The 13,176-nt window shown below is 44.2% G+C and overlaps 1 protein-coding gene across 2 annotated transcripts; it reads right to left on the bottom strand.

The window, feature by feature from the left end:
- Positions 1-1,918: 1,918 nt before the first annotated feature.
- On the bottom strand, positions 1,919-11,722 carry tmlhe (trimethyllysine hydroxylase, epsilon). Of its 2 annotated transcripts, none has more exons than XM_054730657.2 (7): positions 11,412-11,722; positions 11,164-11,343; positions 9,069-9,348; positions 8,861-8,980; positions 2,585-2,821; positions 2,355-2,493; positions 1,919-2,189 (listed from the first exon to the last, which is right to left on the bottom strand). In XM_054730657.2, exons 1-7 carry the CDS (start codon positions 11,539-11,541, stop codon positions 2,058-2,060), a joined length of 1,218 nt encoding a protein of 405 aa, XP_054586632.1. In that variant the 5' UTR covers positions 11,542-11,722; the 3' UTR covers positions 1,919-2,057. The 2 variants fall into 2 exon arrangements, with proteins under 2 accessions (XP_054586632.1, XP_015816633.1); XM_015961147.3 differs by having other exon boundaries at positions 11,164-11,340.
- Positions 11,723-13,176: the final 1,454 nt, after the last annotated feature.

Here is a 13,176-nt window from a genome sequence, read left to right as displayed (position 1 = left end):
AGTGCCCTAAGCGGGGTCATCACACAGTAAATAAAATGTCCTCCTGTGACTGGCAAAGCACTAGAAGCTCTAAACAAGATGGAACACCAACAGGGGAATTGTAGCGTGGTTAATCTACATAACTAGAATTTAACGCTGTTTGCTATTCAGCTTTGCTAAAACCTGATAAAGATCAAATGAATTGGCAAATGAAACTTATATTTTATATATATATATCCACGGATATTTATATAATCGATAGAAGTTCATACACCAACTGGCTTGGTCTATATTTAATCCAAAGATTAATATTTAATTTAAGAAATTTCAATTAATAGCAAAAGTTTATTTATAATTCAGAAGATTTAAATAGATTTTTGCTCATTCAGTGACCAAATATACATTATTCTGTTTTTTATTTCAAAGAAGTCAGGTTTAAAAGTAAAGAATTTATCACCAACAATTTAAAGACGCTTATTTAAAAGACAATTCATAAATGACAATTTATAAAAGTTTTGATATTAATACTTGGTATTAAAGCAACCTGTCTGGATGAAAACTAAAAATGAAATGTGTGTGTGTGTTTGGATGTGTGAATGTAAGTCTCAGAAGGTTTCTATCTCAGAGAGAGAAAACGCATTCTGGGTGAAAGAGTTTGGGTTGCAGCTAAGCTAAATTATTTCTTAATAAGAAACAGGCATACAGACACAATCTTGTGTTCTACCTCACCGTTCAGGCGACTGTCTGTTTGGATCCGGAGGTCAAGGGAGGATGTTGGTCAGCCTCTGGTACTCGGTCCGATAGGGGGGGACCAGTGGTAACCGACTTTCTGGTCCTAGAGTTGCCGCAGGCACACAGGTGTGGAGTTTGTCTTAAATTAACTCTGAAGGAGTTTTGTGTCAGTTTGTTGCAGATGGCGTTTCTTGTTGCAACAATTCTATCAGCATGACAGAAAAGCTTAGTAGAGGTTTTAAGCGGCCAACCGGATCCCCTGGACTCTCATGCCACGGAGAGAATTTTGGTGAGCTCAAGAACTAAACTTGAACTTAGGAGTTTAGGTTTTAACATACCTCAGAACACGCCCTCTCAGAGATAGAAAGCTTTGGTGTTATGGAACAAAGACATGTGAGTGCAGTTACCTTTGCCCTGATTTCTGTGTCCTGCATGGTGTGTATAAGTACACATGACCTTCTTGTCATTGTTAAACATTACTGATTATCATAAATAATAATTATTATTAACCAAAGAATAATAATTCATTTCAGTAACTAAATACATTTATAATGAACCATGATGATTTTTTATGGACACTGTAATAAGACAGTGAAAAGAGTTGATTAAAAATGATTCTTTTAAATCTTGAAGTGTCCTTCATCTTGTGGATGGAACAGCAGTCAGATAAAGGTCAGATTAAAGATGGTTTACAGCAGACTTTGCATCTCCTGTGATGGATAATATGTAGATAGAAATACAGCCAGGACAGCCTGACCCAGCTGAGGAAGTGTGACCTTTGGGTCACAAATGAGGCCATTCATGTCGCTACAGAATACTGCACATTTTTATCATTTAGCTGTGGAACTCATTCCTATCATGCAGGATCCAGAGCTTTACCTCACAGTAAAGACGACAAATTAGGCTCCCCACACAACACAAGTTTCCCAACTTTTTCTGCCATGTTTGATGCCCTGGAAAGCAACACATACGGAAACTGGATTATCTGAAAATATGTTTAGGTTTATCTCACTGATTGTAATGGACCCTTTTGACATCACACAGCTAAGGCAGACACCATTACAATATTTATACTTTATTCCTAAAAAGATATTAAACCTGCTTACGACATTAAAGTCTCTAAACAGTCTGATAAATGATCAAATGGCTTGCTGTCGTGTTCTGAGGGGTTATGTTGCCGCCTCCTCTGAAAGGTCAACACAAGGAAGCAATTTGAGGATTTACGCATTTAATAGTTTCGTAGTTTATGAAACATTCAAAAAAGATTCCTAAAAAACTGTGCAAATTTCATTATTCCTATTTTTCATTATGATCCAACAGATGTGGAAGTGAAAAGCTGCACGGAGTCACGGCAGCAGAGAGAAGCAGCGTGCAGTGCTGAGGACGTCGTCTCTGGTCAGATAACAGCCACAAAGCTGCCTCAGGCCGCTGAAAGACTCTCTCCCATGCAGGACCCTCCAGTTGTCAATAAAAATCACCTCAGGGGCAAAAAGTACTAGTGTTTAGATTCTATAGGTAATAAAAATGTGATTTATTTTAATTTAGTTATTCAGAAACTATAAAAATAATTAACATGTCTTATATTTTCCATTTAGGATGCAAATATTTAACTGAACCGATTCAAATTTCTGGGGAATTCTTACTTTTCCTGGATCCAGTTTAACCCAGAGTTCGTTTTCTGGCCGCCTGAGTTCCGAGGTCAGCTCACGATGTGCCTCGTACCACCGCTTGACAGTGTCATGAGGGACTGTGTTTATCACAGCTCGATCATAGTTGTTATATCTGCAGCGAATAAAAACAACAATTCTGATAAACTACTGGGATGTAAGTAGCAGTAGTAGTAATAGAACTCAACTGAAATTCCTGAACGCACCGTATCAGGAAGAGTTCATTGTTCCAAGGATAGACGCTCAGGATGGGGCCGACACCTCTGATGTGGTTTCGGTGGCTCTCCGTGTTTTCAACGTACTCGTGGCTGATGGGCACACGGCAGAGCAAATCAAAGCTTTCAGGGGAGCGCTGGCGCAGTTTCTCAGCAGCGTAAAAGCCATCCACAAGAAGTGTCCTCCCCCCTGTTCCTTCATGTTTGAGACAGTGGAAAACCTGGATTCTGTGGGAGAAATTATTTACACCACGGTTATAATAATAATAATAATAATAATAATCAAACTTATATAGCACTTTATTAGGACACTCAAAGACACTTGCATGAACTCTTACATTCACACACTGCCAGTGAAGGTAAGCTACTACGTAGCCACAGCCGCCCTGGGGCGGTCTGACAGAGGCGAGGCTGCCATTTGGCGCAGTCGGCCCCTCTGACCACCACCAACACAGGCAAGTTGGGTGAAGTGTCTTGCCCAAGGACACAACAGCAGAATACCTCTGGTGGGAGCTGGAATCTATCTATCTATTATGGTTATAGACAAGTAAATGTGCATTTAATTTAAATGTTTTACTGATTAGAACCAAATGAAATGTAAGTATTTTAATTTTATCTGACTTCATTTGTATTATAAAACAAGAACAACGACCTCTCCCTGGGCTGCCACCTTACAATGGTGGAGGGGTTTGAGTGTCTCAATGATCCTAGGAGCTAAGTTGTCTGAGGCTTTCTGCCTCTGGTAGGGTCACCCATGGCAAACAGGTCCTAGGTGAGGGATCAGGGATCTGCTGGGGGACTTTAACGCTCAAGTGGGCAACGACAGTGAGACCTGGAGAGGTGTGGTTCGGAGGAACGGCCCCCCTGATCTGAATTCGAGTAGTGTTTTGTTATTGGACTTCTGTGCCAGCCATGGATTGTCCATAATGAACACCATGTTCAGACATAAAGGTGTCCATATGCGCTCAGGGCACCAGGATACCTTAGGCCGCAGCTCGATGATCGACTTTGTTGTTGTTTCATCTGACCTGCGGCCACATGTCTTGGACACTCGGGTGAAGAGAGGGGCGGAGCTGTCAACTGACCACTACCTGGTGGTGAGGTGGCTCAGATGGTGGGGGAGGATGCCGGTCAGACCAGGCAGGCCCAAACGTATCGCGAGGGTCTGCTGGGAACGTCTGGCAGAGTCTCCTGTCAGAAGGAGCTTCAATTCCCACCTCCGAAAGAGCTTCCAAAATGTTCCGGGGGAGGCGGGGGACATTGAATCTGAATGGACCTTGTTCCGTGCCTCCATTGTTGAGGTGGCCAACCGGAGCTGTGGTCGCAGGATCATCGGTGCCTGTCAAGGTGGAAACCCCCGAACCCGCTGGTGGACACCGGTGGTTGGGGATGATGTCAAGCTGAAGAAAGAGTCCTATCAGGTCTTTTTGGCCTGCGGGACTCCAGAGGCAGCTGACGGGTACCGGCAGTCCAAGCGGAACGTGGCTTGGGTGGTCGCGAAGACAAAAACCCAGGCATGGGGGGAGTTTGGTGAAACCATGGAGCAGGACTTCCATACGGCTTCGAGGAGATTCTGGTCCACCATCTGGCGCCGGTGGCGGGGGGGGGGGGGGGGGGGGGGCAGTTTGCTACCAACACTATCTATAGTGGGGATGGTGTGCTGCTGACCTCTACTCAGGACGTTGTGGATCGGTGGGCAGAATACTTCGAAGACCTCCTCAATCCCACCGACACGTCTTCCAGTGAGGAAGCAGAGTCTGGGGACTTTGGGTTGGCCTCTCAAATCTCTGGTGCTGAGGTCAATGAGGTGGTTAAAAAGCTCCTCTGTGGCAAGGCTCCAGGGGTGGATGAGATCTGCCCGGAGTTCCTTAAGGCTCTGGATGTTGTGGGGCTGTGTTGGATGACGCGGCTCTGCAATATTGCGTGGACATCGGGGGCAGTCCCACTAGACTGGCAGACCAGGGTGGTGGTTCCCTTATTTAAACCGCAGGGTGTGTTCCAACTGCAGGGGGATGACACTCCTGAGCCTTCCTGGCAAGGTCCATTCAGAGGTTCTGGAAAGGAGGGTTCGTCGGATTGTTGAACCTCAGATTCAGGAGAAGCAATGTGGTTTTCGTCCTGGCTGTGGGAAACTGGACCAGCTCTATAACCTTAGGGGTATCCCGGAGGGTGCATGGGAATTTGCCCAACCAGTCTACATGTACTTCGTGGATTTAGAGAAGGTGTTTGACCGTGTCCCTCTGGGGGCCCTGGGGGGGGGGGGGGGGGGGGTGTACTCCGGGAGTATGGGGTACCAGGCCCTCTGATACGGGCTGTTAGGTCCCTGCATTCAGATTCAGATTTACCATGCAGGAGGTTGTGAAAGCTCTTAAGCAGACTAAGGAGAAAAGTGCACCTGGCCCAGACCACATCAGCAGCAGAGTTCTCAGAAACTGTGCACAGCACCTAGGGGGTGTGTTTCAGACCTTGTTCCAGAGTTCCATGGATACAAGCACAGTTCCCCAGCTCTGGAAACACTCTACGGTCATACCCATCCCCAAGACCAGCAGGGTTAAGGCTCTCAATGATCTTCGACCTGTGGCTTTGACCTCTTTACTGATGAAGGCTATGGAGAGGATCTTGAAACATCACATTATCAGAGCCTTATACCCTCAGTTAGATCCACTTCAGTTTGCGTATCGGAAAGGGAGAAGTGTTGATGATGCAAAAACATTCATCTTAGACATGGTACACAGACAACTGGAGATCCCAAACTCTTCAGCTAGACTGCTGTTTGTTGAATTCTCTTCAGAGTTTAACACCCTGCAACCTCACATCCTGGCTGGCAAGCTCACTTCTCTTTTTCACCTGGATGATCAGATAATCCTATGGATCCTGGATTTCTTAACTAACAGATCACAAAGAGTTCTGGTTAACAACACTCTCTCGGACCTTCTTTACACCTCTACTGGCACCCCACAGGGCTGCGTGTTGTCTCCTCTACTCTTCATTCTCTACACAGATGACTGTAGATCCATCCAGCCTGACAGTTACATGGTAAAATACGCTGATGACACTGTGCTCCTGTCTCTTCTGTCAGGCCCTACTGTTTACCACGGGCAGGTCCTGCAGGAGTTTGCGGATTGGTGTGACACTGCATGCCTGGAGCTGAATGTGACCAAAACCAAGGAGATGGTGGTGTCCTTCTCAAACAAACAGAGAGCGCTGGTTACCGCTGCCTCCACTATCATTCATGGACAGCCAGTGGAGCTGGTTGAAGAGTATAAATATCTAGGGACCACCATTGATCACCTCCTGAAATTCGCTTCCAACACCGAGGACATCCTCAGAAAGTGCCAGCAACGACTCTACCTCCTGAGGAAGTTGAATTCATTTGGAGTCAGGAAGGACATTTTACTGACTTTCTATTATTCTTTTATAGAGAGTATTATCACATTTCCCATCCCCCGTTGGTTTTATTCTGTCAGCCTGCAGTATAGAAACCATCTACAAAGCACCGTCAAGGTGTGCTCTCAAATCATTGGACTACCACTGCGAAGCTTAACTTCTCAATATGACCAGCATACAGGAAGTTTAGCACAGAAAATCATTAAAGACCCATCACACCCTCTTCATACTGTTTTCGAGTGGCTGCCCTCCAAATGCCGACTTCGATGCCCATGCTGTAAAACACAGAGGAGGAGAAGTTCCTTTGTTCCCAGAGCTGTGCTTCTTCTTAATTCTCAGTGCAGATAGGGGGAGTGTGCATTACTTGTATGTGTGCGTGCATGTAGTTACATGTGTGTGTGTGTGTGTGTGTGTGTGTGTGTGTGTGTGTGTGTGTGTGTGTGTGTGTGTGTGAATGTGAGTGAGCCAAAGTTTTACTCATTGTTGGTCATTCACATGTGAGGTTATGACATGAATGTGTATATAGGTTTTATGGGTTTTACAAATGTGTAATTTGGATGTGTTTTTAGAATTTAGAGATTTTAGTGCCGGCTGCTTCACAATGCTGTGTCGAATTGCCCCTCGGGGACTAATTAAGTTGTCTTGAGTCTTGAGTATGACCGGTGTCAGAGCTTGGTCCGCATTGCTGGCAGTAAGTCAGGCTCGTTCCCAGTGAGAGTTGGACTCCGCCAAGGCTGCCCTTTGTCACCGATTCTGTTCATAACCTTTATGGACAGGATTTCTAGATGCAGCCAAGGCGTGGAGGGCATCCGTTTTGGTGGTCTGAGGATCAGGTCTCTGCTTTTTGTAGATGATGTGGTCCTGTTGGCTTCATCAGAGCGTGATCTTCAGCTTTCGCTGGAGCAGTTCGCAGCCGAGTGTGAAGCAGCTGCGATGAGAATCAGCTCCTCTAAATCTGAGACCATGGTCTTGATTCGGAAAAGGGTAGAATGCCTTCTCCAGGTCAGGGACGAGGTCCTGCCCCAAGTGGAGGAGTTTAAGTATCTCGGGGTCTTGTTCACGAGTGAGGGAAAACTGGAGCGGGAGATAGATAGGCAGATTGGTGCTGCATCTGCAGTGATGCGGGCGTTGTGCCGGTCTGTTGTGGTGAAGAGAGAGCTGAGTCAGAAGGCGAAGCTCTCAATTTACCGGTCGATCTACATTCCTACCCTCACCTATGGTCATGAGCTTTGGGTAATGACCGAAAGAACAAGATCGCAGATACAAGCGGCCGAAATTAGTTTTCTCCGAAGAGTGGCTGGGCTCTCCCTTAGAGATAGGGTGAGAAGCTCGGTCATTCGGGGGGGCTCGGAGTAGACCCGCTGCTCCTCCACATCGAGAGGAGCCAGTTGAGGTGGCTCGGGCATCTGGTCAGGATGCCTCCTGGACGCCTTCCTGGTGAGGTTTTCTGGGCACGTCCAACTGGGAGGAGACCTAAAGGTAGACCCAGGACACGGTGGAGGTACTATGTCTCTCACCTGGCCAAGGAACGCCTTGGGAATCCCCCGGAGGAGCTGGCCCAAGTGGCTGGGGAGAGGGAAGTCTGGGCCTCTCGCCTTAGGCTACTGCCCCGCGAGAGGCCTCCGAATAAGCGGATGAAAATGGATGGATGGATGGATAGATGGATGGATGGATGGATGGATGGATGGATGGATGGATGGATGGAATAAGAACAACGCCAAAATAAAAAATAACCTGACTTTATGGAGTTCTGGCCCAACCTTATTTACAGCATTGCATCAGTTCTTCGAGGTGTGCAGACACTTGTTTCTGAGCAGAACTTCAGTCAGGTGGCGGGTTGGACTTTGACCCTTATTCTTTTACCTTTCAGTCACTCTCTTTAGCTTTACTACTGTGTTTGGGACCATTGTCTTGCTTTATGATCCAGTTTGGTCCAAACTTCAGCCATCAGACAGATGGGGTGTTTCTCAATGCCGAGACGCCTGGTCTTGCTAGGCCAGGCGTCTTGCTTATGAGGACACTGCCCTTCCTTGGTCAAAGAAAACGATTACATGGAAAAGACTTACCTCATGTGGCCGCTGCGGTTATGTCATCTGACACATGAGATAAAAGTTATATTTCACACGTATAAGTTTCAATATAAATGTAAAACAAGCCTTTTCCTTTGTAAATAGTGTATAAATATCGGTTAAATTAAATCTGTAAGAGAGTCAGTACCTGCTAGCCACTGAAGCTGCAACTACTAAGCAACTAACCAACCATAGCTAACTGCTTTGGATATAAAAAATACATTTTAGATATCAGCCCGATAGCTAAAATTGGTTGATTTACATTTAAACTGGAAATTTCATCTTCAGAGGATCTCACAATGCTGATGCAGTGTTTGCTTTTCTCTAAACATACAGCTGTGCATTATGGGTGATATCTCTGCTTTGGTCTCAGATCTTTTTGTTCATTCAGGTAAAACGCTACAAATCTAAGTTACGCTATTTGCAGAGAAAAGGCTTTCTCCTGTAATATTTCCAAACATTTGCTCACTCCTTCTCTAATTTTCCTGCCATGACCTTTAACCTGCTAACCGAGGTCTGTACAATCTGAGATGGAGCTGAACAGGTCTGACCTAGAGGCGGACTTGTTGGGACATCTAATCCTGAGAAGAAGAAATTGAACACTTCTATAATTTGGTAAAGATCAGGTCATTTTCTATGTCCTGATATATAAAATGAAAGAACTTATTTCTTACATGGTTCACCAAAAACAAAAGGTATGAATACAAACTGCTCAGTTTTACTAAAACAGTCCCAATTCATGTTTGATGATTCCTTAATGCAATTCTACTATTGTGTTTATATTTCTGGAACTAGTCTCTTGTTCACCTACCCAGATGGCTCCTGAAAGTATGAGGTGTCCGTGTGACGGTCCAGAGCCAGTTGACTGTAGGCGGTATCCCCTCTAGAAAAATCTGATGTAAAGGACCACATTCTCCCATATGTAGTCTCCCTTAGAAAGACACACACAGAAAAAGTTAAGTGGGTTCCAAATAATTTTCATTCATAATTCTAAATAATCCAAAAAGAAGAGGTAATACCTGATAAGACTGACTCTCTGAGTAACTGCCTCGGTGGCTTCCACTGTAGCTGGGACGCCATCTACAAAAGCAATTCCGTACTGAAGGTAGTCGTGAAGGAACTTCTTCAGCTCGCTGTCACAGCTCATGAACTTCTCCCAATTGGCTGATGTGATGTTTGCATTTTTATAGATGTCTGAATTCCACAGGATGCGTGGGTGGACAGTAGCTTGCTTCTTTTCTTCATAGCTGTTCTCCGCTAACCAGCTCAGTCGGTACTTTGACACATGGCCACCCTGCCCTGGAAAACACAAACAACGTCACCGATATCCAAATACTCAATCCTTGCAGGGGCGGATCTACAGGGACCAGGAGGGGGCAACTGCCCCTTTGCTGTTGGGCCTCACCCCCTCCCTAGCTGCCCCACTACTTTTACAGTATGTCCTTAAAACACACGTTAAGCTTTCATCATTTAAAGCCGGGTGTACACTCTTTCAACGTTTTCAGTTGTTGAATTCAGCTCCATCTCAGAGTAGGAGAGGAGGAAAAAAGCGTCTGAACCCTCCAAGAGCCGGAAGAAGAACGTGTGCTCAAAGGAAACGTGACAAATAACAAAAAACACATTTCTCTGTATGGCTTATATAGTTGTCATCATCTGTGTTACATGATTTACACAACACATGTGACCAACTAACATTTAATGTTCTACCACCGGATGTTTGGATCAAAATGTGAACCAATCAGGTCTTAGATCAGGTGAGAGCCAGGCGTGTCCCGTCATGCCCTAGGTTTTGCAGCCGGTGGAGAGCAACTGCAGCGCCTTGCTCCAAAATCTGCAGCCGCCTTGATCTCAAACGGTTCATCGTTGCCTACGTATGCATGACGTCAGAGCAAGTCGGCGTTAAGTCGGACACAAATCTAACCGGCAAGCACTGCGCGCCGATCACCGGTGATCAAATATCTGCAGAACTGGCTCATCTCGAACAAGCCCCCTGTCACGTTCAGGTCCCTGCTCCTGTGTCTTTAGTTAATTAGTTTCACCTGCCTCTTGTTTCCCTGATTACCTGTCCTCCTGTATTTAAGCCCTGTTTGTTCCCGAGTCAGTTGTCTCTGTTCGTCTGTTTTATCCTCCAGTTGCTTGCTCTGTGTTTGTCCTGGTTGTCTTCCGAGCACATAATTAAAGGACTTTTTAGGGGTGCACCGATCTATCGGCCAACCAATCTATTGGCCCTGATCTCGAGTTTTTTTCAAGATCGGTGATTGGCTGGAAACTGCAATCGGTGCACTCATAGTAAATGTTTATTAATTTTTTTTGGACAGGTGTGTCAAAATGGGAAAAAAAACTTTGTTTTATGAATTAAAAAAATTAAAGTCTAATGGAACAAATAAGATTTTGTAGTTCAACCAGCAATGCTGAATATGCTCATTTATATTTGAGAACATTACCTCATGTCCAGTTGAAACTGGTACTGTTTCATGAGTATTCATATTGGTTTTCTCAATAAAAGGAAATTGAAACAATGATGTCATCTGATTTTCGTTAAGAAAAAAAATCTGTTTCGGCAAGTCAGGTTTTTCTCTAGATCAGTGATCGGCCAAAAACTGCAATCGGTGCACCCCTAGAATTTTTATTTTACCTCTACAGCACACGCCGAACTATGAACGAAGCAGCTCTGTGTGCTCCAACTCACCCCTGATTTTGGATCCAAACACCCCCACACCGTGACAAACCCAAGGCCTCCTGGCTGAATCAGTTTATGTCAGAACAAAATCTTCCCAATAAGAGCCTAAAATAAACGCACAGTGAGCTGAACGATCCTATTTAACAAGAACACTGTCTCCTCTCGGCTCCTGCTGCTTGTTCTTATGTTGTTACATATTTGTTCAGGTAAAAGACAGAAAGTGCTGATCTATCTGTTAATGTTTTCCAATAATAAAAATTTTTTTAAGTCAGCCGTTGTGATTAATTACTCAGTAATTAAGTAGCCTTTTTTTTTAACCAAATACTTGTTTTACCACACTTGAGTAATTTTTTTGATGACTATTTTTTTACTAAACTTATAGTAAGTCTGTCCCGTTCAGCTTCCAACATGTGCGGCACTTTCTGAGAACTTACAGGTGAGGATGAGATGATCGTCCTCCACAGCGGAGCTCTCTGGGCGGATGGAGAGCTCTATACTCCCGGTGTCCCCGACTCTCTGGCTGGTTGATGAGTTGTATGAGGACTCCGAGCGGCAGTGGTCCCGCAGCCACACGTAGTTAAAGATCATCGGCTTCCCTTCATAGTTCAGCTCTGCTGGTATCACATGTGGTCAAAATGGGGTTGAAATAGCACCAAGCGGGTATGACGGCAGCTATACTCACCCAGACAGTCTTCTAGTAGGTGAAAACTTGCAGAACTTGTCCTAGCCCGGACATGTCCCCATGACTTGTTCGGGTTTTTGGCGGCTGGTAGCAGCCGAGCCAGTCTCAGCGCCTGGAGGGTTCTGTACATCTCGGGTAAAAATCAGTTCCACCGGTACCTGGGACCGAGAGGTCAAGTTCGGCAGAGGAGAGATACAGCAGTGCGTCTGAGTCCTCCTGGGTCCTTCAGGTTGTCACAAAACTACTTAGTTTGATGAGTTTAATTATTAAACACGCCATCTTTCGAAGAGCTGACACTTTTACAGCCGCATTTTGAGTTCACGCATGCGTGCTGTTATGTTAGGCTCTCCGAGTCGGACCCTCACAGTACCCGGATGTGGAAGCTGCCAAGCTGTTTAACAGAATTTCACAAAACACGTGTGTGTGTGTGTGTGTGTGTGTGTGTGTGTGTGTGTGTGTGTGCGCGCGCGCGCGCACGTGCGTGATCAATTTACCTACTTGATGACAGAGCTTCATTTAGGAAAATAATATTACTGATAGTTTATGTAGAAATGAAGCTGCTTTTAAAAAACATCTTCAATAAATTGGATTATTTTTGCGTTTTCATAAAGTGCATTGCCATATTACTGAAGCATATACCAAACCTAATAAAAACAAGAAACACACACAAATAAACTAAAACTAAATGTGTTAGTACAAAGTCATGTTATTATGTCAGTGAGCCCCATGAGCAGCTGTAGCTACATTGTAGTTCATCACTAGGGTGTGAATGTGGGTGTGAATAGATGAACGATACACTTTAGTGCAGGGCTATTCAATTCCAGGCCTCACGGACCGGAATCCAGCACGTTTTGGTTTTAACCCTGCTTTAGCACATCTGATTTCAATTAGTAGGTGATTAACAGGCTTCCATAGAGCTGATGAGCTGCCAAACAGATGATTGAACCACTCAATCAAGTGTGTTGGACCAGAGAAACCACTAAAATGTGCTGACCGGCCCTCAAGGCCTGGAATTGAATAGCCCTGCTGTAGTGTAAAGCAAGTCCTCTGACTGTGAAAGGCGCTATAACTGCATGCCATTTATCATATTAGTAATGTTATATGTTATTCTACATTATGTTTTGATTTGTTTTTGTCTAAACTTGGTTCCAAATCAGGGGTCGAAGTGGCTGCTGTAGTTATCTCTACCAGGTGATGTGCACTTACAAATTGCAACCTTATTATTATTATTATTACTATTATTATTATTATTATTTCAAAAACAGAATGCTGGATTAATCATAGCAGGAGAGCAACATTACACCGTTTCCTTTAAAAATGTTACATTTGAAATGTGTTTCTTTGCTAATTAATAAGTAATTACTACCTCGAATATTCTCAGTGAAGACAAAAAAGGTTTGGATCCTGCAGGACTGATTTAAAGCTTTATTAGTATATGAAACATATTTTCCGTTGCAATAAAAGTCTTCTTTTGCCACCTAAATTGGATACCAAACATATAATTTAGGTATAAAGATAAGATAAAAACTGTTAACTAGATTGAACAGCTAACTATTCTGTGTGAAGCTGGTGTGTTATAAGCTTCACAGCTGTTACATGGAATTTCGCTTTTTTTTTTACAGGTGTAAATATAACCAACAGCAGCATATTACACTTTGACATTACTTTAAGTAGTCTGGCTAAAACTTGTTGGTATTTTCATCATAAATAATTAGGCTATAATCTGAAACCTATAAAGAAATGTCTTAACTGGCATTTTTATAGA

The sequence above is a fragment of the Nothobranchius furzeri genome, chromosome 10, assembly GCF_043380555.1.
Source record: "Nothobranchius furzeri strain GRZ-AD chromosome 10, NfurGRZ-RIMD1, whole genome shotgun sequence".
Classification (NCBI taxonomy): Eukaryota; Metazoa; Chordata; class Actinopteri; order Cyprinodontiformes; family Nothobranchiidae; genus Nothobranchius; species Nothobranchius furzeri.
This window is presented reverse-complemented; position numbering and strand designations above follow the sequence as displayed.

Excerpts from the sequence above, each read along its gene's own strand:
- tmlhe (XM_054730657.2), bottom strand. The coding sequence starts at position 11,541 with ATGTACAGAACCCTCCAGGCGCTGAGACTGGCTCGGCTGCTACCAGCC. Across the intron at positions 2,822-8,860 it reads TACTTTCAGGAGCCATCTGG|AATCCAGGTTTTCCACTGTC; the intron begins GTAGGTGAACAA and ends TTTCTCCCACAG. Across the intron at positions 2,190-2,354 it reads TTAAACTGGATCCAGGAAAA|GTGATTTTTATTGACAACTG; the intron begins GTAAGAATTCCC and ends TTTGCCCCTGAG.